The sequence below is a fragment of the Mya arenaria genome, chromosome 2 (assembly GCF_026914265.1).
Source record: "Mya arenaria isolate MELC-2E11 chromosome 2, ASM2691426v1".
NCBI lineage: Eukaryota > Metazoa > Mollusca > Bivalvia > Myida > Myidae > Mya > Mya arenaria.
Genome location: NC_069123.1, coordinates 18,421,064 through 18,447,312, shown reverse-complemented (window position 1 = coordinate 18,447,312; position 26,249 = coordinate 18,421,064). Strand labels below are relative to the sequence as shown.

At 35.7% G+C, this 26,249-nt stretch overlaps 1 protein-coding gene across 1 annotated transcript in view; it reads right to left on the bottom strand.

The window, feature by feature from the left end:
• LOC128213628 (testis-expressed protein 2-like) overlaps nt 1-26,249 on the bottom strand; it is a 42,699-nt gene that overhangs the window by 8,296 nt on the left and 8,154 nt on the right. Inside the window, exons 3-7 of the mRNA XM_052919603.1 lie at nt 21,846-22,820; nt 17,021-17,253; nt 15,345-15,431; nt 11,349-11,366; nt 4,425-4,637 (exon numbers count right to left, since the gene is read on the bottom strand). Of these exons, the coding sequence (XP_052775563.1) occupies nt 4,425-4,637; nt 11,349-11,366; nt 15,345-15,431; nt 17,021-17,253; nt 21,846-22,820 (1,526 nt within the window). The remainder of the gene's footprint in view (nt 1-4,424; nt 4,638-11,348; nt 11,367-15,344; nt 15,432-17,020; nt 17,254-21,845; nt 22,821-26,249) is intronic.

The window sequence follows — 26,249 nt, the reverse complement described above, 5'->3', positions numbered from 1 at the left end:
AAAGAAAACAATAACTTAAAGGTACCTATGTGTCATTTGACTGCCAACCCTGTGGTCGCAGGTTTGATCTCCTCCCTCACCCCTTAATACTGTGAATTCATAAATATTCATGGGACATTAATTTTCGTGGCTTGGCTTATCCAAATGTTCAAGATCCCAACGAAAAGTTTACTTTTAATTCTGTAATCATACTGTCTATGTAAAGACGTAAACATCTATTGACATGAATATACATAGTCGCGGTATACAAATTGTAAGTACATAAATCATTATTTATTTTACCATTTTATTTTATATATTTTATAAGATATATTATTTAACCTCAATGATAATTAATAAAAGTCCACCATTAGTACTTGCACTCTGTTTTTTAAATGACATAGCCCGAACATTAAATCAAGCTGATTATCAACCTCCTGTGCACCATATGTAAAAACCTCGTGTGTTTAAGCATCGCCACTTGATTTTTTTTTCTTTGAGCAAATGGTTAATCGATTATTTAATTAAACACTCTTACCCTGTTTTCACAGTTTGCAAAAATACATCATTTTCAAAAAAACACGACATTTAAAGCCCATGAATATAAATGATTTCACAGTATACTGTTTTACAGGAGGGATGTAAAAGGTGGGTTTTGTGTGACAATGCTATATTGTTGCCCGCATTAATGAACAAGGGTAGCTCTAACCAGGGTTACATTCTGTCTGTACACTATGCTCACAACCTAACCAGGATTACATTCTATTTGTACACTATGCTCACAACCTAACCAGGATTTCATTCTATTTGTACACTATGCCCACAACCTAACCAGGGTAACATTCTGTCTGTACACTATGCCCACAACCTAACCAGGGTTACATTCTGTCTGTACACTATGCTCACAACCTAACCAGGATTACATTCTATTTGTACACTATGCCTACAACCTAACCAGGGTTACATTCTGTCTGTACACTATGCTCACAACCTAACCAGGATTTCATTCTATTTGTACACTATGCCTACAACCTAACCAGGGTTACATTCTATTTGTACACTATGCCTACAACCTAACCAGGGTTACATTCTATTTGTACACTATGCTCACAACCTAACCAGGGTTACATTCTGTCTGTACACTATGCTCACAACATAACCAGGATTACATTCTATTTGTACACTATGCCTACAACCTAACCAGGGTTACATTCTATTTGTACACTATGCTCACAACCTAACCAGGATTACATTCTATTTGTACTCTATGCTCACAACCTAACCAGGGTTACATTCTATTTGTACACTATGCCTACAACCTAACCAGGGTTACATTCTGTCTGTACACTATGCTCACAACATAACCAGGATTACATTCTATTTTTACACTATGCCCACAACCTAACCAGGATTACATTCTATTTGTACACTATGCCCACAACATAACCAGGGTTACATTCTATTTGTACACTATGCCCACAACCTAACCAGGATTACATTCTATTTGTACTCTATGCTCACAACCTAACCAGGGTTACATTCTATTTGTACACTATGCCTACAACCTAACCAGGGTTACATTCTGTCTGTACACTATGCTCACAACATAACCAGGATTACATTCTATTTTTACACTATGCCCACAACCTAACCAGGATTACATTCTATTTGTACACTATGCCCACAACATAACCAGGGTTACATTCTATTTGTACACTATGCCCACAACATAACCAGGGTTACATTCTGTCTGTACACTATGCTCACAACATAACCAGGATTACATTCTATTTGTACACTATGCTCACAACCTAACCAGGGTTACATTCTATTTGTACTTTATGCCCACAACCTAACCAGGGTTACATTCTATTTGTACACTATGCCCACAATCTAACCAGGGTTACATTCTATTTGTACTCTATGCCCACAACCTAACCAGGGTTACATTCTATTTGTACACTATGCCCACAACCTAACCAGGGTTACATTCTATTTGTTCACTATGCTCACAACCTAACCTGGGTTACATTCTGTCTGTACTCTATGCTCACAACCTAACCAGGGTTACATTCTATTTGTACACTATGCCCACAACCTAACCAGGGTTACATTCTGTCTGTGGGTAACATTCTGTCTGTACTCTATGCTCACAACCTAACCAGGGTTACATTCTGTCTGTACTCTATGCCCACAACATAACCAGGGTTACATTCTGTCTGTACTCTATGCCCACAACCTAACCAGGGTTACATTCTGTCTGTACTCTATGCCCACAACCTAACCAGGGTTACATTCTGTCTGTACTCTATGCCCACAACCTAACCAGGGTTACATTCTGTCTGTGGGTAACATTCTGTCTGTACTCTATGCTCACAACCTAACCAGGGTTACATTCTGTCTGTACTCTATGCTCACAACCTAACCTGGGTTACATTCTGTCTGTACTCTATGCTCACAACCTAACCAGGGTTACATTCTGTCTGTACTCTATGCTCACAACCTAACCAGGGTTACATTCTGTCTGTACTCTATCCTCACAACCTAACCAGGGTTACATTCTGTCTGTACTCTATGCTCACAACCTAACCAGGGTTACATTCTGTCTGTACTCTATGCTCACAACCTAACCAGGGTTATATTCTGTCTGTACTCTATGCTCACAACCTAACCAGGGTTACATTCTGTCTGTACTCTATGCCCACAAACTAACCAGGGTTACATTCTGTCTGTACTCTATGCTCACAAACTAACCAGGGTTACATTCTGTCTGTACACTATGCTCACAACCTAACCAGGGTTACATTCTGTCTGTACACTATGCTCACAACCTAACCAGGGTTACATTCTGTCTGTACTCTATGCCCACAACCTAACCAGGGTTACATTCTGTCTGTACTCTATGCCCACAACCTAACCAGGGTTACATTCTGTCTGTACTCTATGCCCACAACCTAACCAGGGTTACATTCTGTCTGTACTCTATGCCCACAACCTAACCAGGGTTACATTCTATTTGTAATCTATGCCCACAATCTAACCAGGGTTACATTCTGTCTGTACTCTATGCCCACAACCTAACCAGGGTTACATTCTATCTGTACTCTATGCCCACAACCTAACCAGGGTTACATTCTGTCTGTACAATATGCCCACAACCTAACCAGGGTTACATTCTGTCTGTACTCTATGCCCACAACCTAACCAGGGTTACATTCTGTCTGTACAATATGCCCACAACCAAACCAGGGTTACATTCTGTCTGTACTCTATGCTCACAACCTAACCAGGGGTACATTCTGTCTGTACATTATGCCCACAACCTAACCAGGGTTACATTCTGTCTGTACTCTATGCCCACAACCTAACCAGGGTTACATTCTGTCTGTACAATATGCCCACAAACTAACCAGGGTTACATTCTGTCTGTACTCTATGCCCACAAACTAACCAGGGTTACATTCTGTCTGTACTCTATGCTCACAACCTAACCAGGGTTACATTCTGTCTGTACTCTATGCTCACAAACTAACCAGGGTTACATTCTGTCTGTACACTATGCCCACAACCTAACCAGGGTTACATTCTGTCTGTACACTATGCCCACAAACTAACCAGGGTTACATTCTGTCTGTACTATATGCCCACAACCTAACCAGGGTTACATTCTGTCTGTACTCTATGCTCACAACCTAACCAGGGTTACATTCTGTCTGTACTCTATGCTCACAACCTAACCAGGGTTACATTCTGTCTGTACAATATGCCCACAACCTAACCAGGGTTACATTCTGTCTGTACACTATGCCCACAACCTAACCAGGGTTACATTCTGTCTGTGGGTAACATTCTGTCTGTACACTATGCCCACAACCTAACCAGGGTTACATTCTGTCTGTACTCTATGCTCACAACCTAACCAGGGTTACATTCTGTCTGTACACTATGCCCACAACCTAACCAGGGTTACATTCTGTCTGTACACTATGCCCACAACCTAACCAGGGTTACATTCTGTCTGTGGGTAACATTCTGTCTGTACACTATGCTCACAACCTAACCAGGGTTACATTCTGTCTGTACTCTATGCTCACAAACTAACCAGGGTTACATTCTGTCTGTACTCTATGCCCACAAACTAACCAGGGTTACATTCTGTCTGTACTCTATGCTCACAACCTAACCAGGGTTACATTCTGTCTGTACTCTATGCCCACAAACTAACCGGGGTTACATTCTGTCTGTACTCTATGCCTACAACCTAACCAGGGTTACATTCTGTCTGTACTCTATGCTCACAACCTAACCAGGGTTACATTCTGTCTGTACACTATGCTCACAACCTAACAAGATTGATACTGTCAATGGGTCGTTGACAGAACCGTATAGTCGTAAACAAACATTCCCCTTACCCAGAAAAATTACATTTAATCACAACAACCTACCACAGCCTGTCGGAGGGTGGAGGAGGAATGTTAATGGCGAGGGTGCCACTGAGTCTCTGCACCTCAACAGTAAGGACCAGTGGCGTGTTGGAAACACCTGTCATCGCCTTCTTCACATACTTATTCTCTGACACACTCTGGAAGTACTTTGAAGCTGCGATCTTGTTGATGTATTTCAAAAGTGTCTTGCCTGCTCCTCCTGACTGGCCAGACCTAAGGAATAAATAATATCATTGATGGTTTAAATTTCTAAAAAGGATGTCCTTGTTGTTTTGAAAATAATTTATTTGTTATCATGATTTTACCCTCCCAATAATTAAAGAGTAGTTATGTTTATAACTTTTTTCTTTCTGAATATTTTGGTTTTCTTAATTATTTAATGTAATTTAAGGCTACCAGCCCTTGGCTTGCAAAAAACAGTCACACTTGTGCCTCTGACTTTTGCCATGAGGCCCCTTCTTTTTAATCACTTCCCAGTATTACAGGAAGAAGTATCATTGGTTTTGGATTAGGACACCATTACTGTCATTTAGTGGTCAACATTATATTTTTGTCCAATGAGAAAGCAGTATGTTTCAAGTTTTCCAATATTTCAGTAAATCAGCAGTCAGCCATTATTGATTTTAATAAGTTGAAGCAATACATATAAACAGTGGTTGGCCCAGTTAGTGAGTACTTTACACACTATAAGGCAGGCCATTAAAAAACTTTAAAGATGCATGCTTACTCCCAAATCAGATTTACCAAATTTAGTGATATTGTTTTAATATTCCAAAAAGGATGAATAAATGTCGAAAACAATGGTTCTTATGAAGGATACCGAGTTTAATTTGAAAGAAAGGTGCAGAAAACACATTATTTCTACCTTATGAGACTATGGTAAACCACAGAAAATCTTTTAGCATTCACCAATAATTCAATATTTTATCCGCTTTCTGCTATTGAATACACAGTTACAATCTATCACCCAAAATTGATGTTTGTTTTATATGTGTATTTATTGATTTTGAATAAGAGTGTCACTTTAAGTATGTTCTTACACAAAATAACTGGTTATTCGACTGTGTCAAATCACAGTGATTTTTCTTTGTGCAATTTACTGCCTTCTAAAGGCTGTTTCCCCTTGCAAAAAACTGTCCATTTTCCCCAAAATTTGATATTTTTCCCCAAAAATTTGATATTTTTTTCCCAATTTGATAAATGCAGATTACGTTTATGAATAAAAAAGCAATGAATTTCTTGAAATATAAACAAAATCTTGACAATACTTACTCTTTCACAGCATTTATGTATGCATAAAAAAGTTAAAACACTTATTATTTCCATTATATTAGCTATTTTGGCCTGATTTTGTATTTTTCCCAAAGTCAACTTTTTTTTCCCAACTTGCAAGGCACAATAGGTAAAAATAATAAAAAAAAAAAAATCACTGCATCAAACCATTTATTTTTGGAAGTACCATTAACCATTACCTCATGTGTTTTTTTCTAATGACAATACATTTTCTTTGAATAACATGAATAAAACACACATACATTCAACTTTTATATTTTCAAAATAATAAATTCTGATAGTTATTTTCTATTTATTTAAGTATGATTTCAACAATAAACATTTATGATCATTTATACCTTTAGCTATAAAATCTAACTATGAAACAATTTAACATTCAATGTTCAAGTTAAATTACAATGCCTCAATCTTAAATTTCATATGATTTGCTTTATTAAACCCCGTCAAGACATGAAATTTGAATAGGTTGTTTTCTACAAGTCTTTTTTTCTATATGAAATAAAGAAAGGACCTCTTCTGACTTGCATCATGATATGGCGAATTAGATTTTTTGCCCAAAGTAGTTCAGAAATAGGTCTTTAAACGGATATCTTGTGTTGTTACAAGAAATCATCCTCAATGATTAGCTGTATTTCTTCCTTCACTGATTTTCACATTTGAGGCTTTGTTATTAGCTTTTGTAGTCAGATTAATATTATTAGTCCACATGAACAAAAGTTATCAACCAATAACCATTAGTAGACTGATGTATAACCAGTAACCAATTTCTGAATAAACAAGAAATGTCACAGAAACCTGACAAATATGGAGGCTATTAGTTGACAAAAGTCCAGACGTGTAATTCCCACAATGTGCTTCTTAATCGTACTAAATATCTCTTACATTTGTCAATGTAGATGTGCTATTTGTTGTTTCTATTCGTCAGTGTTTCCGTATTGATTTGTCATTTATCATTATAGAAGTCAAAATGTATATTTGTCAGATCGACCCTGTATAAACTCACTAAAACATAGATCGTATAACTTGCCTTTAACAATATGATAATGTAATTTAGAAAGCCGAATCATGCATATGTAAAACTGCAATCCTACAGTCGACACTCGCATTCGTAAAATGAACATTTGCAGTCCAACAAGTCCAGGTTTACAAAAGTCAATTGACAAGTTCAGAATTACAAGGATAGACGATTTCGCCTATACCTTATATGGTAAATGTCACCGAAAGAAACGAAGGTGAATGGGCGGAGCTAACGAATCAGATTTTCTTTCGTTTATTTCCGTCGAATCAAGCAAGGGAGATAACATCTTCGCCTACCTCCTGTAAATTCCCGGTTGTAAGTCCGAGTACTCTCTCTTTATTTCACAATAAAAACTAAAATTAACTTCATCTTTTATTTTATTTTGACGATCAATGTTCCTAAATGGGTTATAAATCACCATTTTATTTAGTCAATTGCAGTTGGGTGTATCTGAGCTGGGCTCACGGACCCAGATTTATACTGCCACTGTCAGTTTGTTTTTTTACTTATATACCCAAGAAAGCAAAAATTGTTCATTTATTTTATTTACAAGTGGAACATGGGCGGGTCGTTCAGTGTGTGTGTGTGGGGGAGCTGTAGGGCCTGTGTCCCCCCAGTTGGCCCGCAAGTAAACTTAAAGGTTATTTTTTTTGTCAATATTTCTCAGAAAAAAATACTTAATTACGCCATAATGCACCAATTCAGACTAAAAATATTTAAAAAATTCTAGGGGGAGTACCCCTAAACCCCACTTCCCACATTTTAAACATATTAATGTCATGCCCACACGAGGGATCATGTCCAAAAAGTTGTGCCCCTAAGTAACGCCCCTCTAACGCAAGTCCCTGTTCAAAACCTGCTCCAGCAAACCCACGAAACTTTTGATGGACATCATAATGATATCCACCTAGTTTTGTCTGATGTTATACATTTACTATCTTAATAAGCATGTATGGTGTAAACGTGTAATTTCAATACATCATTGAACCAAAATATCCATGTGGATGGAAGAACAGTCCTCCAAACCCACTTGTGTCCCCCAGTTATGAATTACGGGATCTGCCACTGTGAACCATAACAATCAAGTGGGGGATTTCAAGAACATGAAAAAACAGATATCGTGAGTCTTAGATTAGAAAAACAAACGCGCGATTTTTCCCCTCCAAAAGGGCTAGGTCCGCTTCACCTAAATGTGAAAAAAAGCCCTGACTGTTGAGTGTGGGTGGGGTATAAAAGGTAGCAGCAAGTAATAATTGTTTATTAGCAATAAATTGACTTCATCATTAAAATACTTTATTAATTGCCTATAAAATAATATTCGTTACAGTATAATGTAAGAGTTATATGTAGTTGTAATCTTAGTGTATTTTATCCATACAGTTCCAGCTACCAGGTAAGAAACCTCTGGGGCATCTTAGTGAATAATTTTAACTTAATGAAAGTTTAGATTTTTTTCTTCGTAAATTTTAAATTATCTCATATTACTTGCAATCTTAAACATTGCAAAAAGGCAAGAAAGTTTCCTCTAATGGTAGAATTTAAATTAGTGTTTATAGTAATTGAAAGCTGCACTCTCACAGATTGACAGTTTTGACAACCTTTTTTTGTCCCAGACTCGGCTGATTTTGGCAGCAATGCTTTCTATACAAATAATAAGATTACTCACACTAAAACAGATCTAAATTGTTTGGAAAACTGCCGACATTTTTCATTTTTCTTAAAACGTTACTTTAGTATCACTTTTAGCCATAAAACATCAATTCGCGAACGTAAAACTGAAAAACTGTATCTGATCTTTTGTCAGCAGTCTTATACCACTGGTATCCAGACATTTACGCAAATTGGCTAATTCCAAAACAAAAAATAAAAATAGCTGTCAACACGTTCAATCTGTGAGAGTGTAGCTTTAAAAGAAAAATAAGACAATGGGACTTTTCATTCTTGAAGTATAATTTAATGCTAATGACTTACATTTTGTTGTGTTTTGAGGCAAGTATCATTTTGCATACATCTCGTTTCATGTCATATGTGCGTATTAATTACTATTATATAGACAAAAACATGTTTTAATATCATATATTATTTTATTCAACATGAAATAATTTATAATCCATCCTGTTTCCAAATCATAGTCCATAATGTCATAATATAGATGATTCGTAATGTCCATAATAACGTTCGCAATGTCCATGGTCCAAAGTCTCCATAATTGGTTTAAATAGAGCCGAGTGATAGCGGAAATTTCCGAAAGACGTAAGGAGGAGTTAAGACATGGTTAAGGCGGAGTTAAGACACGGTTAAGGCGGAGCTATCTATAAATAAAATTAAATTCATCTCGTAAACATGTTGATATGTGAATGAAAAGTCACCACCATACAATGTACTTCGTAGAACTACGAACTGAAATCTGTCTTCTACACACCGCAATGTAAAACTCGGCATGTGATTTTCACAGAACGAATCTGTTGAATAGATGCAACGAGAATAAAACTCCAATTGGTACAATGAAAAATGAAAATGTGCAGTGTAAAATGTAAACATACAACTGATGAGTTGGCGGTTGTAAAATGTAAAGTGGTAAATCATCAATGTTACAAACCTAAAATACACACATACACGTCTGGTCTTTTGGCAACGAATAGCCTCCATAGACAAATGCCCTAAATGGGTTTGTTGAATTAGTATATAACATAATTATTATAAATTATGTTGAAAACAAAAGTTTGTTAAGCTTTAGAACACAGTTTTCATGGTTAGATATTTTATGTTAACCATGCACTTGCAAGGTTTTTGACATATTAACAATTACTGGCCATAAGGTCAGCTAAAAACATTAAAAATTATTTTGCTATAAGCTATGTGTGTTATTTGAAACAACAAGGCTTTTTTTCTTTTAGATTCAATCGTACAACAAAAAGGGTTCATTTTCTTGAATGATATTAATATTGTTTTCTATCAGGATTGGTTGAGGTCTTTGACCAATGCTTCACAAAACTAGTGGTTTAAGTAAATGTGATTATTACCCCAAATGCCACCCTCATTTAGAAAAGGCAGAGAAATATTCAGAAATCATACATGCCATATCCCCCGGCGGGGGGAAAAATCCCCCGAAATTTCGATCCATCCCCCGGTCTCCCGGCGGGAGATAAAAATCCCCCGGAATTAAAAAAAAAATAATATTTTTTTTTTATTTTTTTTTAGAAATGTTACATCAGGCAATAATGACAAAGTGAAACCACAGTATGTGAGTGAAACTGAATGTACAAATCCACAAGGGTGAAATGCCAAAAGGAAACTTTTACAACAAGTGATCAATTACTTTGTAGTAATTATCAAAGGCAAAGAAATATTACTAAGGAAGAAATTAATAATATTAATTCTATTCTCTTATTGTCTGAAAGTCATCAAAGCTGAAAGAATTAAGCTCAATTTTTTAAAAGGCTTTGGAGGAAGGTAAATTTAATTTAATTGTCTCGAAAACATATTTTTGCAATGACATATTTTGTTCTGCAAGTGCATTATAGTATGACATGACAGTGTATCATAAGAATATGATAAATCATGACATAAAATAATTCAGTATAATGAAAAAGTTAGGTTTTCAAAGCAAACTATATGTGAATACATTTTTTCGTACTTGCGTCTAAAAATACTTTAATATTTCGCCAACTTAGACCTGCTAAAAAATCCCCCTGAATACAACCAAAATCCCCCTGAATTTTCAGCCTTTTGAACAATATCCCTGAATGGTCTCCAGAAAATATGGCATGTATGAGAAATCCAACCAAATGCTGTGGATACAGTTGAAGTTCATGATCACTACATTTCCTCTCATTGTGCTTTACCATTGTATGAAGTTTAATTAAATCCCGTCCAGTAGTTTTCAATTTATGCTAAGAAAAATGTAACACGGGCACTTACTCTGTTATTAACATTGAATTATGGTCCTTGTAGACTGACTTCCTCTTATTGTGCTTTTCCATTGTATAAAGTTTAATTAGAATTTAACAAGTAGTTTTCATGTTATGCTTCAGAAAAAAAGGAACAAGGGGAAAATATTCTGTAATTAGCTAAAATAGAATTATGGTTCTTGTACACAGCACTTTACCACCATACTTTGACCATTTTCTAATGCCTAGAGGTTTTCATGCCTAAGAGGTCCCCCACCACAGCAATTTCTTTACAAATTTATAAAGAAAACATGCAATCATGTTGTCTTGATATCCTGTGAGTGCCAGTCAAACACCCTCCCCTGACCCAATAGGGCAAAACGTTATTGGATGAATAAAATGCCCAAAAGTGTGAAATTTTGAGTGTGTACTTTTTAAATGCTACTGGAAATCATGGTAATATCATATCATTGAACGTTTTTGCATATTCAGATTAACCCAAACAGGTCAGGTTATGCACCAGTCAATTGTAACCACGGCCCCCCCAGGTCCGGGGAATAGCGGGGACTTTGACTAACGGTCCAGCCAACCCCGGGTAACATCTACGCCCTGAGGGAACAAACTGATGGTCAAATCCCCGCCAAATGCCCCCGCACCCCAGGGAGCCTAGGTAAGGCCTATTCCCCGCTATATTTTGCGCGAAGACAAAACCACCGCATTCACCTGGCACTGCAGGGCAACCTGAAAAGTAAAAACACGGACCTGGGGAGGCCGTGGTTACAATTGACTGGTGCATTACTCAAGCACCACTGCATTTGCTTCTCTACAACCTATTTCTAATTCACCAATGTGAAATAGTACTTACAGTTTCTATACAGTATTTTCAACCAATATACTAATTAGAATTCTAATTAGAAACACCTCAAACACCTTAATAAATTTAGAAAAAAGTTAGAAAAAAGGAGCAGTCATAAGAAATTGGGCGAAAACCATTTTCTATTTTTAGTTACAGTGACCTTTAAGCTGCACTCTCACAGATTAAACGTTTTGACTTTTTAATTTTTTGTCTGAGAACGAGCCAATTTATGCAGAAATGCATAGAAACCAGTTATTAAGACTGCAGACAAACAATCAGATCGCAGATTTTCATATTTAAGTTAATTTTTTTATGTTTTATGCATTTTTCTTAAACCACTAGTAACACTTTTAGCCATAAAACATTTTCGAATGGAAATATGAAAATCTGCGATCTGATCTTTTGTCCGCAGTCTTATATCACTGGAAAGCTGATATTTACGCAAAAAGTGGCTCATTCAAAGACAAAAAATAAAAAAAGTTGTCAAAACGGTAAATCTTCGGGAGTGCAGCTTTAACCTTGATTCTACCCCTTTAAAAGCAAACCCAAGGTAGCTCTTCACATTTCAATATCTTTGATGTTTATTGAGATATGGCCAAGGTAATTAGTCTTAAGGTTAGTCTTTGCAAGACTATGAGGAAGACAACAATGCCAAGGAAATGTTTTTACCTCAAGTCATAAATCAATTTTTTAGTACCGTAAATGACTGGGTATTAGACGCACTTTTTTCCCTCAGATTTTGATGCAAAAAAATGCCTGCGTATAATACCCAGTAACAATTTTTTTGAACTTTTTTTCTGAGGTCAATTTCAAGCCGAGAGTTTGTTTAGATTTATGTAGAAAGGGATGTTACTCGCGTCATATTGATCGAGTATATACGGGTTAAAACGGCAGTTGAAGATCGGGATACGGTATATCGTAAGACGTTTATAATTTCAACAAAAATATTTTTCGATTAAAGTTACCGTAATTCACCTAAGAGTTCGGACACTCTAAATATTTGGACATCCATAATTATTTCCCAAAATAATTTATTTTGCGTACCTAATTTTCGGACACCCAAAGGACATCAATCATAACTTTCATAGTTACCAAGTTTCACAGACGAAGATTATTGATTTTTATCTTTACAATGCCTGGCTAGATTACCTAACCGTATACACCACTGTGACAATTTAATTAGTTACTACCCATCCTAAACGATTTATTGCCTGTTGAAAAGGAAGTGTGATATATTTATTTGAGGATTAAACAAACAACAAGGGCAATCAAGGGATTAAAAAAACATCGACATGGCATGTTTGTAAAACGATCTGCCAATAAGCTTTCAAACTTGTACCACACTTATAGACTATATGAAGCAATAATCGTACAGTTATACATTAATCCTGCATAGCAATGTCCATGCTCTCCACGAGATCCTCGTGGGCATAACTGTAAGTTATGTGACGTCACACAGTGTGACTCTTTGATCTGAAGCCGATAGAATGTGTTTATTCAGTTCAGTGCATGTATAAAATGGTGTTTTAATTAACTTGATGAAGGATTTACACTTATAGGCGTAATAAATAAGTTTATGACCATTGATTACTACGGATAAATTAATAAGTGGTAAAAAGCAAACATGAAGAAAAAAGGCAGGTTAAACAAACATGTAAATAAAATGTAAAAATGATAATTTTCTATGTATTCGGAGAGCGAAAAAAATAATTAATTTATGATGTCCGAACTCTTGTGAATTACGGTATTCAATATTATTTTGAATAATAAATTGAATTAAACAATAATCAAACTTACATAATTATAAAAAAACAAAGTTGGGCACTGTCAAAATATTTTTTGCTTAACATAACTTTTCATTCTCGACAGTATGGTTTTAAAGATAACCATCGCCATTTTCACGATTTTTTTTTTTTGTCAGTGTCAACAAACATGGTGGCTGAAAATGCCGGACGATTTTGACATTTTTTCTATGCGTCTTTTAACCAAAAACATAGATTAAAAGTTTTTTTCTCGGATTTTTCACAGATTTTTTCCCCTGCGTCTAATACCCCCTATCGTCTTATACCCAGTCATTTACGGTAGTTTTATTTTCAGAAAATCAGTTGGGTCACTGAAACCATCTATGTTTTGTAAGGATGGCCTCAAATTTACAACATACACGTGTACATACATAAGCAACACATAACACAGAAGGTAAAGCCAGTTTGTGCTAAGATAACAAAGATTATGCATGCACTCATAGCAACATTAAGTCAAAGGATTTTTTCTTTGTTTTGTGCAAAAAGGATAAGACTGAAGTGGCTTTTAAATCACATAAGGGTGACAACAAAGCCTCACATTACCTGATGATGTGCCTAAAATATTGTTCATGCATTACTATCAGACCTTTTATGTTAAGTGGGGTGTAAAAACATTTTTTTTTATCTCAAAGTGAAACATGCAAAAGAATGAAATCCATCAAACTATGAGAGATATATATTTATTTACAATATAACTCAACAGGCATCAAACAAGAGCTCACACAGAGAGCTCAACTATTCCACCGGTTTTCAGCTTAAGGATTAAGTTTCTGTAAAACATGCATTGATCACTTTAAAGTTAGATAAGAACTAGCCAGGTTTCTTTGTAATAAAGAACAGATGTCTCCCCCTAATGGTATGAAGTGGTTCAAGAGATATACAGCGGATACTAAATATAGTCAAATGCCCTCTGACCACTTTGTGTTACCTTGAACTGAGCTTGTTCGTCTTAATATGGTGATTTTTTGGTGGCAAGTTATTTCAAAATCCTCCAAGCGGTTTAAGAGATATGGAACAGACATAAAAAATAGTCATATGACCTTTGAACTCAACTTAATTGTGATCTTGACCTTGAACCTAGATGGTTTTAGTGAACATTTGTTGCGAGTTATTTCGAAATCTTGCAAGCAGTTCAAGAGATATGGAGCAGACTCGAAATATAGTTGTATAACCTTTGTCATCTATGTGAGACCTTGACACTGAGCTGCCATGGTTGAAATATGCGCTTTGCATGTTTTCTCAATATGGCCAACATTTATGGCAGGTGCTTTTAAAATCTTTCAAGGGGTTCAAGAGATATGGAGCAGACAGGAAATTGTGTAGTCATATGACCTTTAACCTCTAATTGTGATCTCGACGTTGAACCAAGCTAGTGGAAACATGCACTCTGCAAATTGTCTTACTATGGTGAACAACGGGGTCAAGTTATTTCATAATCCCTAGAACAGTTCAAGAGATATGGAGCGGACACGATTTGTTACGGGCAGACCGATGGAAGGACGAACGGAAGGAAAATTTGAGCTAAAAAATATGTCTCCCTTTGTATGGAAGGAGACATTATTATTTCATAATCCTTAAAACAGTTCAAGAGATATGGAGTGGACACAATTTGTTACAGGCAGACCGATAGACGGACGAACGGAAGGATAATTTGAGCTAAAAAATATGTCTCCCTTTATATGGAAGGAGACATTATCATGCCTGCAAAGATTTGTGTAAAATTTCAATACCAACACATTCAGTCATGAGTGAAAAACATGCCAATATAAGTAGAACAGCTCTGCTTATTCATTAAATATTGAAGCTACAAAGGGGGAAAACTAGGCAGTGTATAAAAAGATCTCATAAGATAAAAAACAAACATGAAGTGTAATTTTTAGAGTAGCATCTAAATCTTGAATCAGAAGTTCTGTACAGCTTATGCTGTAATGTTCACAACTTGCTGAATGACAGATGATTATCTTATCTTATTATATCATATCTTATCCTATCATCTCTGATATTATATTATCTTTTCCTATTATCTCTGATCTTATCTTGTCCTACCCTATATGATCTTACCCATCCTCAGTGACAGTAGAAGCCTCCTCCTCCTCGTCTGTTGAAGATTCTGCACTGTCTTCTTCATCACTATTTGTCACCGCCAACCTGCAGATTGGGTAATAATATAAATACCAACCTTGAACATGTATTTGTTTTTATGACTTCAGAGGTCTTTATTAGCATAGGCTTGCAAGTTGTCTTGCACTGGTAAAATGTTAGCCACGCTTGATCAAAATTTTAACGTTACAAATTTTCATATGGCAAGAAATTATTTAAGGATTCAGGTTTATGAATATTTCCCAACTTGTTAGCTGTTAAGGCTTTTATCATTATGTATAGTTGTTGCCTTTTATTCTGTCTGATAACGCATCACATGACCTATTCTTGCATACCAGACTTTTGTTTCTGGTCGTTGACCAGTGCTGGAAAAACCCATCTTACACCCCAATGTAAGATGACTCACGCGCAACAACGCGCCACTTCTTATTTCTTTTATTGTATGGTTTATGAGAAGTATATTATGCAATTTCAATAAAGCGCAATCAAATATATATGTATGCAAGACTTTTAATTAAAATTGAAAATAAATAATCGTAAAAAATGCGAATTTCAGTGATTTAAAATTTCTGCGCTTTATGATGTCACTAAACAACGTTGCCCGCGCTTTTTGGTGAAATGTTCAAAAGCTAATTTTCTACGTCATTTTTCCACAAATTGATAATTTTAGACATGCAAGAAAAAATATCAATAATGTTTTTCCGGTCCGTATCGAAAAAAATCCGACCAATGGGCACGCGGTAAGCGGGTTACGAGGCTTGCCTAGTTACCGGCCACACAGCGTGCCTGAGGATAGAATTTTCTATCCGTACCGGAAACACATGATAGATACTTCATTTTCATTATAATGTGACTTTTATCATCTTCATCTGTCATTGTATACAACAGGGTAGAGATTTACCATATATGTCAGCATCTTTAGCAGGTGCTCTATAATGGTGCCGAAATATAATTTTCATTGGACCATATTGCAATTGTTTGGGAGTTAAGAATTAGGATAAACATTGTTCATGACAAAGAATCGGAATGTAGACCCCTGAAAAGACCCCAGATGCGTCTATAAAGGCTTGCAAGTTTAAACTTTGCGTCAAATAAAATTTTATTAAAATGAACAGAGTTGAAATTTGATGACGTATACTTGTTCTTTTCACTATTACCAACAATTAAATGAGCATAAAGCCTACAAAAAAAGTTATGTTTCCTCTTACAGGCTTAAACATTATAGGGTTGGTAGGGTTTTTTTTTGTTTTGTTTTTTAAATCCAGTGGAATAAGATGATGAAGGCTGATTGTTAAAACATTCAATTTGATTTAACCTCATTGAGATATAAAGATCTTATTACAACTGTTAGCATGATAGTTGATCAGAAATTAGCTTCAGTAAATGTTTTGCTTCTTGATGGCAGCAGCAGTACAAGTTATCGCTTTTAAATTGGATTGTGACGCCATTGAAACTGGAAACGAAAGTCCTTGTTGCTAAGCAACGGTATAGTATAAAACTAAAAAATATTGTTGTTATCAACTTTTATTTCCACAGTGAAAAAATAATAAGGTCTGGGGCTTTTAAAGACTGTTGGAAGGGTAACCGGAAACATAACTATTTTTTTTAGGCTTAAAGCAAACTACAAAGCCCCATACTTGTCATGTTTCTCTGGAGCTGGTTTATCTGATTGCGATGCTGATGTCTCCTTTAGTTTAATTAAGTTCACCTTCGTCTCAATTGTCATCTTAAAGCGACCGCTGTATGTGACGTCTAAATCAATCCAGAATCCATTCTCGTCAAGATACGGTTTGGCAGCACGGCGAATCACAGGGACTTCTGTCCCCAGACTGATTTCCTTGACCTTTAATTCTTCTATGAAGAAGGGGATCTATATTACAATAAAGAAATAAGTCTGGTATTAATAATGTAAGATGAAGACAAAATTTCTTAAAGAAATTAAGATTAAAACAAAGAAATGTTTAAGAAGAAAATGGGCCTTGCATAGGAAAACTAAGCAAAAAAGTTGAGTGGCATTTAAAACATATCTATTATACATGTAATAGCAATTCATTATAATCTACATCTCCACTTAATAGCTCTTTAATGGGAAAACAATCAAATTGCCTTTCTGCCTGTTTCAACTTAGCACACTACCTTCCCTGCTGGCAATTTAGCTGTATGTCATCAATCATTAGTAAACAAGATACAAATTGCTAATTGGGGAACATCACTGTTTAATAGTGAACATCCACATTATAATGTCACATTTTATACAGCAATGAAGCCCATGAATTACAATTCAGTGAAACTGAGATAATTTTACCATCAATAGTACATTTTGGCTAGTTTAGTAGAAATTGTGTCCATTCCTCTCTATGATTGTTTAAATCTACTTATGCACCAGTCAATTGTAACCATGGCCCCCCCCCACCCAGGTCCGGGGAATAGCGGGGACTTTTGGTCCACCCAAGCCCGGGCAAAATCTCTGTCCTGCAGGGATGAACTGCTGGTAAAACATTCGCCAAATACCCAAGGGACCCTCGTTTCAGAAAATTTCCCGCTATATTTGGCGTGAAGACAAAACCACCACATTCACCCCCCTCTGCGGGGCCACCTGGAAGGTAAAAACACGGCCCATTTCCCCGGCTATCCCCGGTATACCCCCGAAACTGGGGTGGCCGTGGTTACAATTGACTGGTGCATTATGAAGGCGTAAAGCCGAAACCTTCAGATATTTATATAAAATTAAAACAAGAGGGCCTATGCTCTACTGGCATGGCTCTTGTGGTCATTTTCAATCCAGAGCATGTACGTATGAGTAATAGGCAACAAATTTATAGTTCACTTTTTGTGTTTGGGTTAGCTAAAAAACGCTGCATGTTCAACATCTGAGGTCAGAAAGTGTTGTAAGCAGATTAGTTGCAGGAATTATTATAATATGTGCCAAGTAAAGGTAATCTAAGGGTAAAAAATATTTGCTTTCAAAACTGTACTCGATCATGGTCAAGATTTCATTTCTGTAGCTTTAAAAATAAAAAAGTTGGTCAAAATTAAAAAATTAATAAAGGAATGTGCATAACGCAAAGTAGCATTATTGTCACAATCAAATCTTTTCAAATGTGCGAAGGTGTGAAAAACACCCGCTGTCTGTCATTAGAAAAACATCAATAGAATGAACTATTGCGATGGTAATACCGTATGGTTGTTTGTTCGCACTTTACCCGTCGTGCCTTCCGCTGGCAAGAATAATTACCGACACGCATTAATTATGTCTGACATGCTTTATTCCGCGCAGCGACAAGCCTTATCAAAACAATCATCAGTTTTGACGATACACAGTTTTGCAACGGTTGACTGTCATTCAGAAGGCATGTCGGAACTATTGCAACGGTTGCAACGGTTGACTGTCAGTCATAAGGCGTGCTATTACAGCATTTGTATAAGTCTTTTAATATGCGTGAATGTTCTCAAAATGACTTATATCATTGTTGTGTACACTAAATTACCGAAATGTTAAATTACCGAAATACGACGATAATTATCGAAATACACAAGACAGTTATCGAAATATGCCTTATATACATTATTTTTTTTTACTTCAATATATGTTATAAATACTTTACCAACCTCAATTTTTCGGCTCCGATTTTGACATTTTTCCGATGCGTCCTATCTTATATATTAAGGGTTTTTACCCGTTTTTTTCAACTATTTTTTTGCCTGCGTCCTATCTATGCTAGCGTCCTATATATGATATAATACGGTAAGTAAAAAAAGGTGGGGCCAGCTTTTGCCCAAGGGGCATAATTTCAAATGTTTTGCTAGACAGTCATCATATGATGCTCCACAACAAATATCAAAGGTAAGGGCCTTGTGGTTTGAAACAAGAAGATTTTGAAAATATTTCTTAAATAAGCCTCTAGGAAACTTGTGACCCCCGGGACAGTGCCAGTTTTGACCCAAGGGGCAAAATTTGAACAATCATGGTAGTGGACCACTAAATAAAGCCTTGTTCAAAATAGCAAGGATCTGCATAGCTGTTTCAGACAAAAAGGTTTTTAACATTTCCCAATTTAAGTATACCAAACCTGTGAACCCTGGGCTTGGCCAGTTATGATCCCAGGGGCATAATTTGAACAAATATTTACAAGCAATTGTGACTTTACATGTAAACTTGGCTAAAAATAGACTTCGCTCATGTAGACTTGGCTAAAAATAGACTTACAGTACACTCAAGGAGTTAGACCCACTTTCCGTTTCCCTCCGCGGATTTTTGCTATCACGGACAGCAAAATGATTTTATCGACTGTCCGCGTTCCTCGGAGTTTGAATTTAAAGCCCTCTGAGGGTGATCAGTCGTCCGAAGAATAACGAACTCGGCGTTCTTCGGAGGGGTTAACTCCGCGAAACTCTGCGGACACTAGATAAGAATCTACGCTTAAGTTATATTTATTTTATTAAAATTTTCAACCGATTACGACGGCTCCAGTAAATTGCTATTATTCTTTTTCCTCTGCCCGTTTTGCATTAAGTTAGCTTACCACAAGAATGCAGTCGTATTTCACTAGTTGCACATGCATCTTATAAACGTGTTTTTGCTAATGACTGATAAACATATTTCTTCCGAGAAATTCTAGGTTACACATTTTCGGAAAATCAGGAGGTCAAACACGTGTTCCAAGCTCACAGCGCATGGTTTTGAAGGCCTTCTTGCCTCGTTTTCTGTGGAAAATTCCATGAAACGTCATAGCTATTTTTAACCACCAATAATACATAGTATATTCTACATTGTATTGATCACGCGCTTGACGTCAGAGGTCATGATTCAGAATCGTGTAAATAGTCGGCTGCTTTATGATGCAATAACTTAGTGGATATACTTTAATGATTCAATGTTTATAATTCAAGACAATATTCAATTGGCGTTTACGGACATAAATACAAATTAAACGTTGGTACATGTAAGAATCTTTTACGCTTAACAATGTGCATAAGCATAAAAATAAATAACTTCTAAACAAGAATGATTTCTTGCTTATCTGATTAGACTCGGATTTCCGCCATGGGATCATAAAATCGGACGATTCTCAACGCTATCGTTCATATTAAACTCGGCGGTAAGCCAGCCACTCGGAGGAACTCGGGGGAATTTTAGCGAGGGCAACAGTTTTACCCTCGGAGGAAACCCGCGATCACCGACTTTATCCCTCGGAGTGGGCGAGGAAAGTGGGTCTAACTCGTTGAGTGTACTGTAGCTAAAAATAGACTAAGCATTTTTTTTTATACTTTTAAGACCCAAAATCTAGGCGTGCAATGGCGGATCTGGTTATCAAAAGGAAACGAGCTTTAATGGATATCTAAATACTGTAGTGATGTTCCGATGATCCATTATAATCGATAATCGATTGGTTGGGCCTGAAATCGGCGACAATCGATAGTATTAAGTTATAATCGATTATCGAAAAAAAATATATAAAAAAATAAATTAGTAAGTGTTCAGGTGTTATCTTTAACAAAATGGCTGATGAAAGCCACAATGAGGAAGAAAATGAACTATTTTTTATACAACAACACTTAATAACTTCAATCATAGACATAAGGTATATTCATATAATGATTAAGAGTTTGATACTGTACATGAATAAAACTACAACTCAGGTACTATCTAGTATTTTAAAAACCGATTGTACTATCGATAATCGGTTACTTGAGTGGAACCGATCATCGATAGTAAAATTGCAACCGATTCCCAACACTAAAAAACTGTACAAGTTTCATCAAGATACATCAAAACTGAAGACTGTATCATGTTCACAAGCAATTGTTTACAGACGCACATACTTTTTCTAAACTTTCAAGGCTCATAATCTAGGCATGCATGGGCGGATTTGGCTGGTTATCAAAAGGAACCGAGCTCTTATGGATATCTAACTACTGTACAAGTTTCATGGAGATACAATTAAAAATTAAGACTGTATCGTGTTAACAAGAAATTGTTTACAGACACACGGACGCACTTACTACGTACACATTACCATCGCATAAGCTCTTCTGGCCTTTGGCCAGTAGAGCTAAAAATAAATAAAACATTTGTGTGATTTGTATATATTATTTGGCTAGTTTAGTAAACATTTGTGTCATCATCTTTTTTTAAATCTTTCCAGCAATTGTGGGTTCAAGAGCTGCTGTTTTGAAAAGTGGGTGCAACTATATGGGCCAAGCGTTTAGAAATTACTTGTAGCATAAAAAAGATTTTTATCCTTAAAAATGCAACTTGAACAGTTGAATGAACATTTTTTCCCCCCATACTTTTATTTATTTTATGTATTTAATATATATGGTTACGGGGTAAAGCACCCAACCAAGCTTACCGTGAGAATGCATCTTAACCGCATGTCCTTAAATGTAGCCTTTTTTATACCATCTGTTAATATACCAGTACTTTTATTCCCTGACAAATTAAATGCAAATCAAACTTACATGGATTTTTGAGAGTTTCTTTTGAAGTTTTTCTTTAACTATGTTGGCCCAGTGTTTGTCTCCCAGGAAGTCCCAGAAGCACCTTCCAAGTAGAGCATTCAGTGGAAGTAATGCTGAGTCGCACACAATGCTCTTTGACCCAGCACCCCCTGACGCTGAAGTGGATTTCTCGGATGATCTGGACTCTTTGCCTGTCTCCTTTCCTGATAAGCTACGTGTGGGACTAGATGGGACACTGTTTTGGTCACGAGGGATTAAACGAGACATGTATATTACAAAGCCCCTGAGATCAAAATTACCGGGCTGGGTGTCATCAACGTTTGAAGATGTAGTAGCAACTGAAGACAACGAATCAGATGAATTTTGATGATTGTGTTTCAAACTATCTGAGCTACTAGATCTGTGGTATCTAGAATTCATACTCAGCTCAGTATGTCTTCTAATCTCCAAGATATGGTTTTTCAATGGTGACCCTTTAGCTGCGGCAAATAGTCTTCGATACCACTGCTCTTTTTCATGAGAAGTCCTAGCAATCAGATAAAGCAATGAAGATTCACATTTCTGCTCACTCGCAAGTTCAAAACTATGTGCAAGATCTGTGCTACTGCTACTAGCTAGTTTTGGCGGGCCTATGGCCCTAGTAGCAACAGGTGATTGGGGGGCAGAATCAGATTTCAGACTGTGCTTTTTACCATCTTTAGCTAGGGCAACACAAATTGGGTACTTTTTACTCCATAGACGCTTACTAACTAATCCAACTGGTAACAATAGAACCTTACTGCCCTCGATGTCAAAATGTCTCTGATTAACAAAATGGGGGCTATGGTTTTGCTCATCCCACATGGCACGTTTAGGAACATTTATCTTTGGTCTTCTGAGTCGTAATGTTGTGCCCTCTAGGTCCACAAAGATGGAATGGGTGTTGTTAATTGAGTAGGTCTCTGGCTTATATTCCATGACTTCATTCATCCAGCCCTGTAAGATCCAAGATACATAAAATGATATTTGATTATGCAAGAAAAAAATGAAGTCTCCTAAACTAAAACAATTGAAGCAAGAACTTCTTTTTCTAATGGTCAACAATGGTTTGAGAACAGCAAGTCCTCAGTAAAAATTGTCGAAAGCTGACATAAACTTGGTATCGATGTGTACAATGCATTTAAACTTACTAAATGAAGTACCACATATTTATTCCTTATGCATAATTGGCTAGTCGATGTTATCACGGGATATTACCAAGTCAGGTATATAGCTTAAATATTCCAACCTTTTAGGGTAAGCTTTCGTAGCACAGAGGGTACAACACTGGACTGCAATTTTGGCGACACCGGTTCGAACCTGGTCTCCGACTCGAATTTTTTTTATATTTTGGTATTTTTTTTACAATTATGATATCAAAGAGTAAAACATTTTATGAAATAATTGTCCTGAGATTCGTTACAGAAAAAAACTTTTTTTGGTGCCAATCTGGTGTACAGTTCTTTTAAAATGTATTTCCATAAACTGGGTTGCAATCCAAATGTTCAGTGTGATAGGGTACTTTATAATACCTATCTTAGCTTAGTGGGTATATATTACAGTCTGGAAGCGAAGGGAACAAGCCAAAATTATTTACATTTTGAAAAACAGCCTTACCCTGCTCTTTGTACCAAATGGGAAAACTTTTAATTTAGGGCATTCCTTAGCCACTGGAATTTTTACCTTGAACACTTCATATTGGTACAGCTTTAAACAATTTTCTATACCATAGAAACATTTTAATCTGCCTCTCCCAGGAAAACAACAAAGCAGTGTCATGAATCTTGCCAACAATTCCGCACAGGACTTTCAGTACTAATTTAATTGTTATGTGTAGAAAATGCTTGATTGACCATAATCAAAAGTTCAAATAAGTGACATAATCTTGTTTTGTTTTTTGAAAATGGGACAGGAATGCTCATTTAACCAAAAAGCTTCCGTAACGCAATTGAAATCCGAAAAGGTTTTATTTGGTATTATGGGAATAGAGATGGTCACAAAAACGGCAAATACAGTATTTCCTCAAAACAAGCCTAGAAGAATAAATATGAGCTAGTATGAGGCGGATTATTAGACGGCGCCCAGAAGGGCGCCGACTATATTTGATATTACTTTAGAAATATTCCAACTTAGGGACTAGTTCATAAATTGCAGAACAATGCTTTCAATAGTTTCCACGTTGCATGATAAAATATGAAGTTTAGTTTGTTTTATAAAACTTTACACTTTAATTGAAAATGAAACCTTAAATTATAACAGCCCTGCTTATCATTGAAAATTTTGATTTTAAATACCAACTCAATCATAACAACTCGGCCATATCCGAGAAAGATACAGGCCGAGGTGTTCCGATTTATATGAAATAGATGAAGGTTACACAGTACTATTAAAATATCCTTTATATTTGTAAACCTCCTATGCAGTAGTCTCCCTTGGTGACAGCAAAAATGCTGAGTTTTGAAAATTAATCTTGAGCTTAACTGTTTGTTTTGAAAATGTCATTCGAAGGAATGAACTCCAGATTATTCCCCTTTGATGTATAAGTATTTTTATCCCCTTTCTAAACACTCATAATGAGTGAAATGTGTTACAAAAACTTATACAAATTATAAAGCAAGGAATTAACATAACATGCTGGTACAAATAAAAGGTGAATTTCATGCTATTGAAATCTATGTATTAGACCATTGACTCCATTTCATCCGAAGAAACGTATGTATATTTTAAAAATACGCCTCCGACACTAGGGAACAATTGTTGTAAAAACAAGAGAAACGAAAATTATACACAACATGATAGTGGTAGCAAAAAGGTTTATTTTTTATTTATTTAAAAAATCGAATATTCGAATACTGATTTTGACATTCGAATACCAAACGTTCGATCGAATATTTGAATATTGGTTTGCATCCCTAATATTTTTGTTATAATTTAGTTTTAACCGGAGGATTAGCTTGGGAAAAAAAACAGAATATCTTTAATTCCGGGCTTAATCTATTGTAACAATATTATTAACCATAATGTCCTTTGGGCATATTGACACCCAACATAAAACAAAATATTATCATTGAAATAATAACCATTTTTAGTTATCTGCATGTACGTTTTTCTTCTAATTTCATTGCGCTGACTTGATGCTATGCATCAACTTTTTTCTTGTACATCATTTTACATGATTAAAGATATATTTTGTCGCTGTCTCAGCTGAGTTTATCTGTTTAAAAGTAGTGAATAATGGTTTCCAAGTTTATAGTGTGTATATTTAGCATGTGACACGTGATTAGTCCAGATACATATATATTACCAACCCTTTTATTAAAATTACTGGGTTATAATTATATATGGGTTAAACTCCGAAAATTTCAAATTGGAAAAATATGCAAAAACTGTGAAAGATACATGTGTCAAAAGTGATACATCAGTAAGTAAAATTCAATGCATTATACACAACAATATCAATTTTATGTTTTTGACATATTTTTTTTCTTGCAATGGTATGATCTGGTGTCTAGTCCCTTTAATGAAGTCACAGGGTGGAGAAACAAATTATTTTTGTTTATTTTAGCCTATATTAATATCTAGCTGAAACATTAGTTTTTCCAAATGTGAAAATAAATTTATGTACTGAAAAAACAAATTATATGGAAAATTTCTAGGCAAAATTAGAATTCCTAATTTTATCAAAATTATGTATTTTCCTCAAACAGAAAGGCCTGACCCCTTTCCCGAAATGATGAAAAAAACAGGTCTTAAGGGCCATTAAATTAAGACATGAGCAGGCATAGTTTTGTAATTAATCATTTATCAATTATGCAGAAATTTACATTATACATCAGGTTTAATACCACAGTTTTGATACGGAAATTATACTACAGTTTACATTAATTGTCCTGAATGAGTTAATTGTCAATTTAACATTACTAGCTGAAAAGTTATTATAATAGCAGTCATGTTCCTATTGTAATCTGACTTTACCATATAAATTACTGTTCTAATATACAGGGGTTCGAAGGCCAAAACAAATTACACTTCAGTTTCTCAGGCACCACCGCCTTTTTTTTTGCAACTGCTCCAGTTTTTTCCAGATTGGCTCATGTTTGTTTGTTTTTTTCACAGATTTTTTTATTTTCACTCAAAATCAATCGAATGGAGCACATTAATCAGGTTTTTTTAATTTTTATTTTATAATGATATAAATCAAATAAGCTGAAAACAGAAGATTTTTGGAAGGTTTATATGACTTTATGTGTAAAGTGGCATCTCCATCATCACAGTTATGGAAGATCATAACAGTAAGGCATGCAAACAGCGTCGAGTCAGTTTTTGGCCGTAAACCTTTACAAATTCGTAGACTTTTTAAACGAAATGGTCATGTGATTAAAAGCG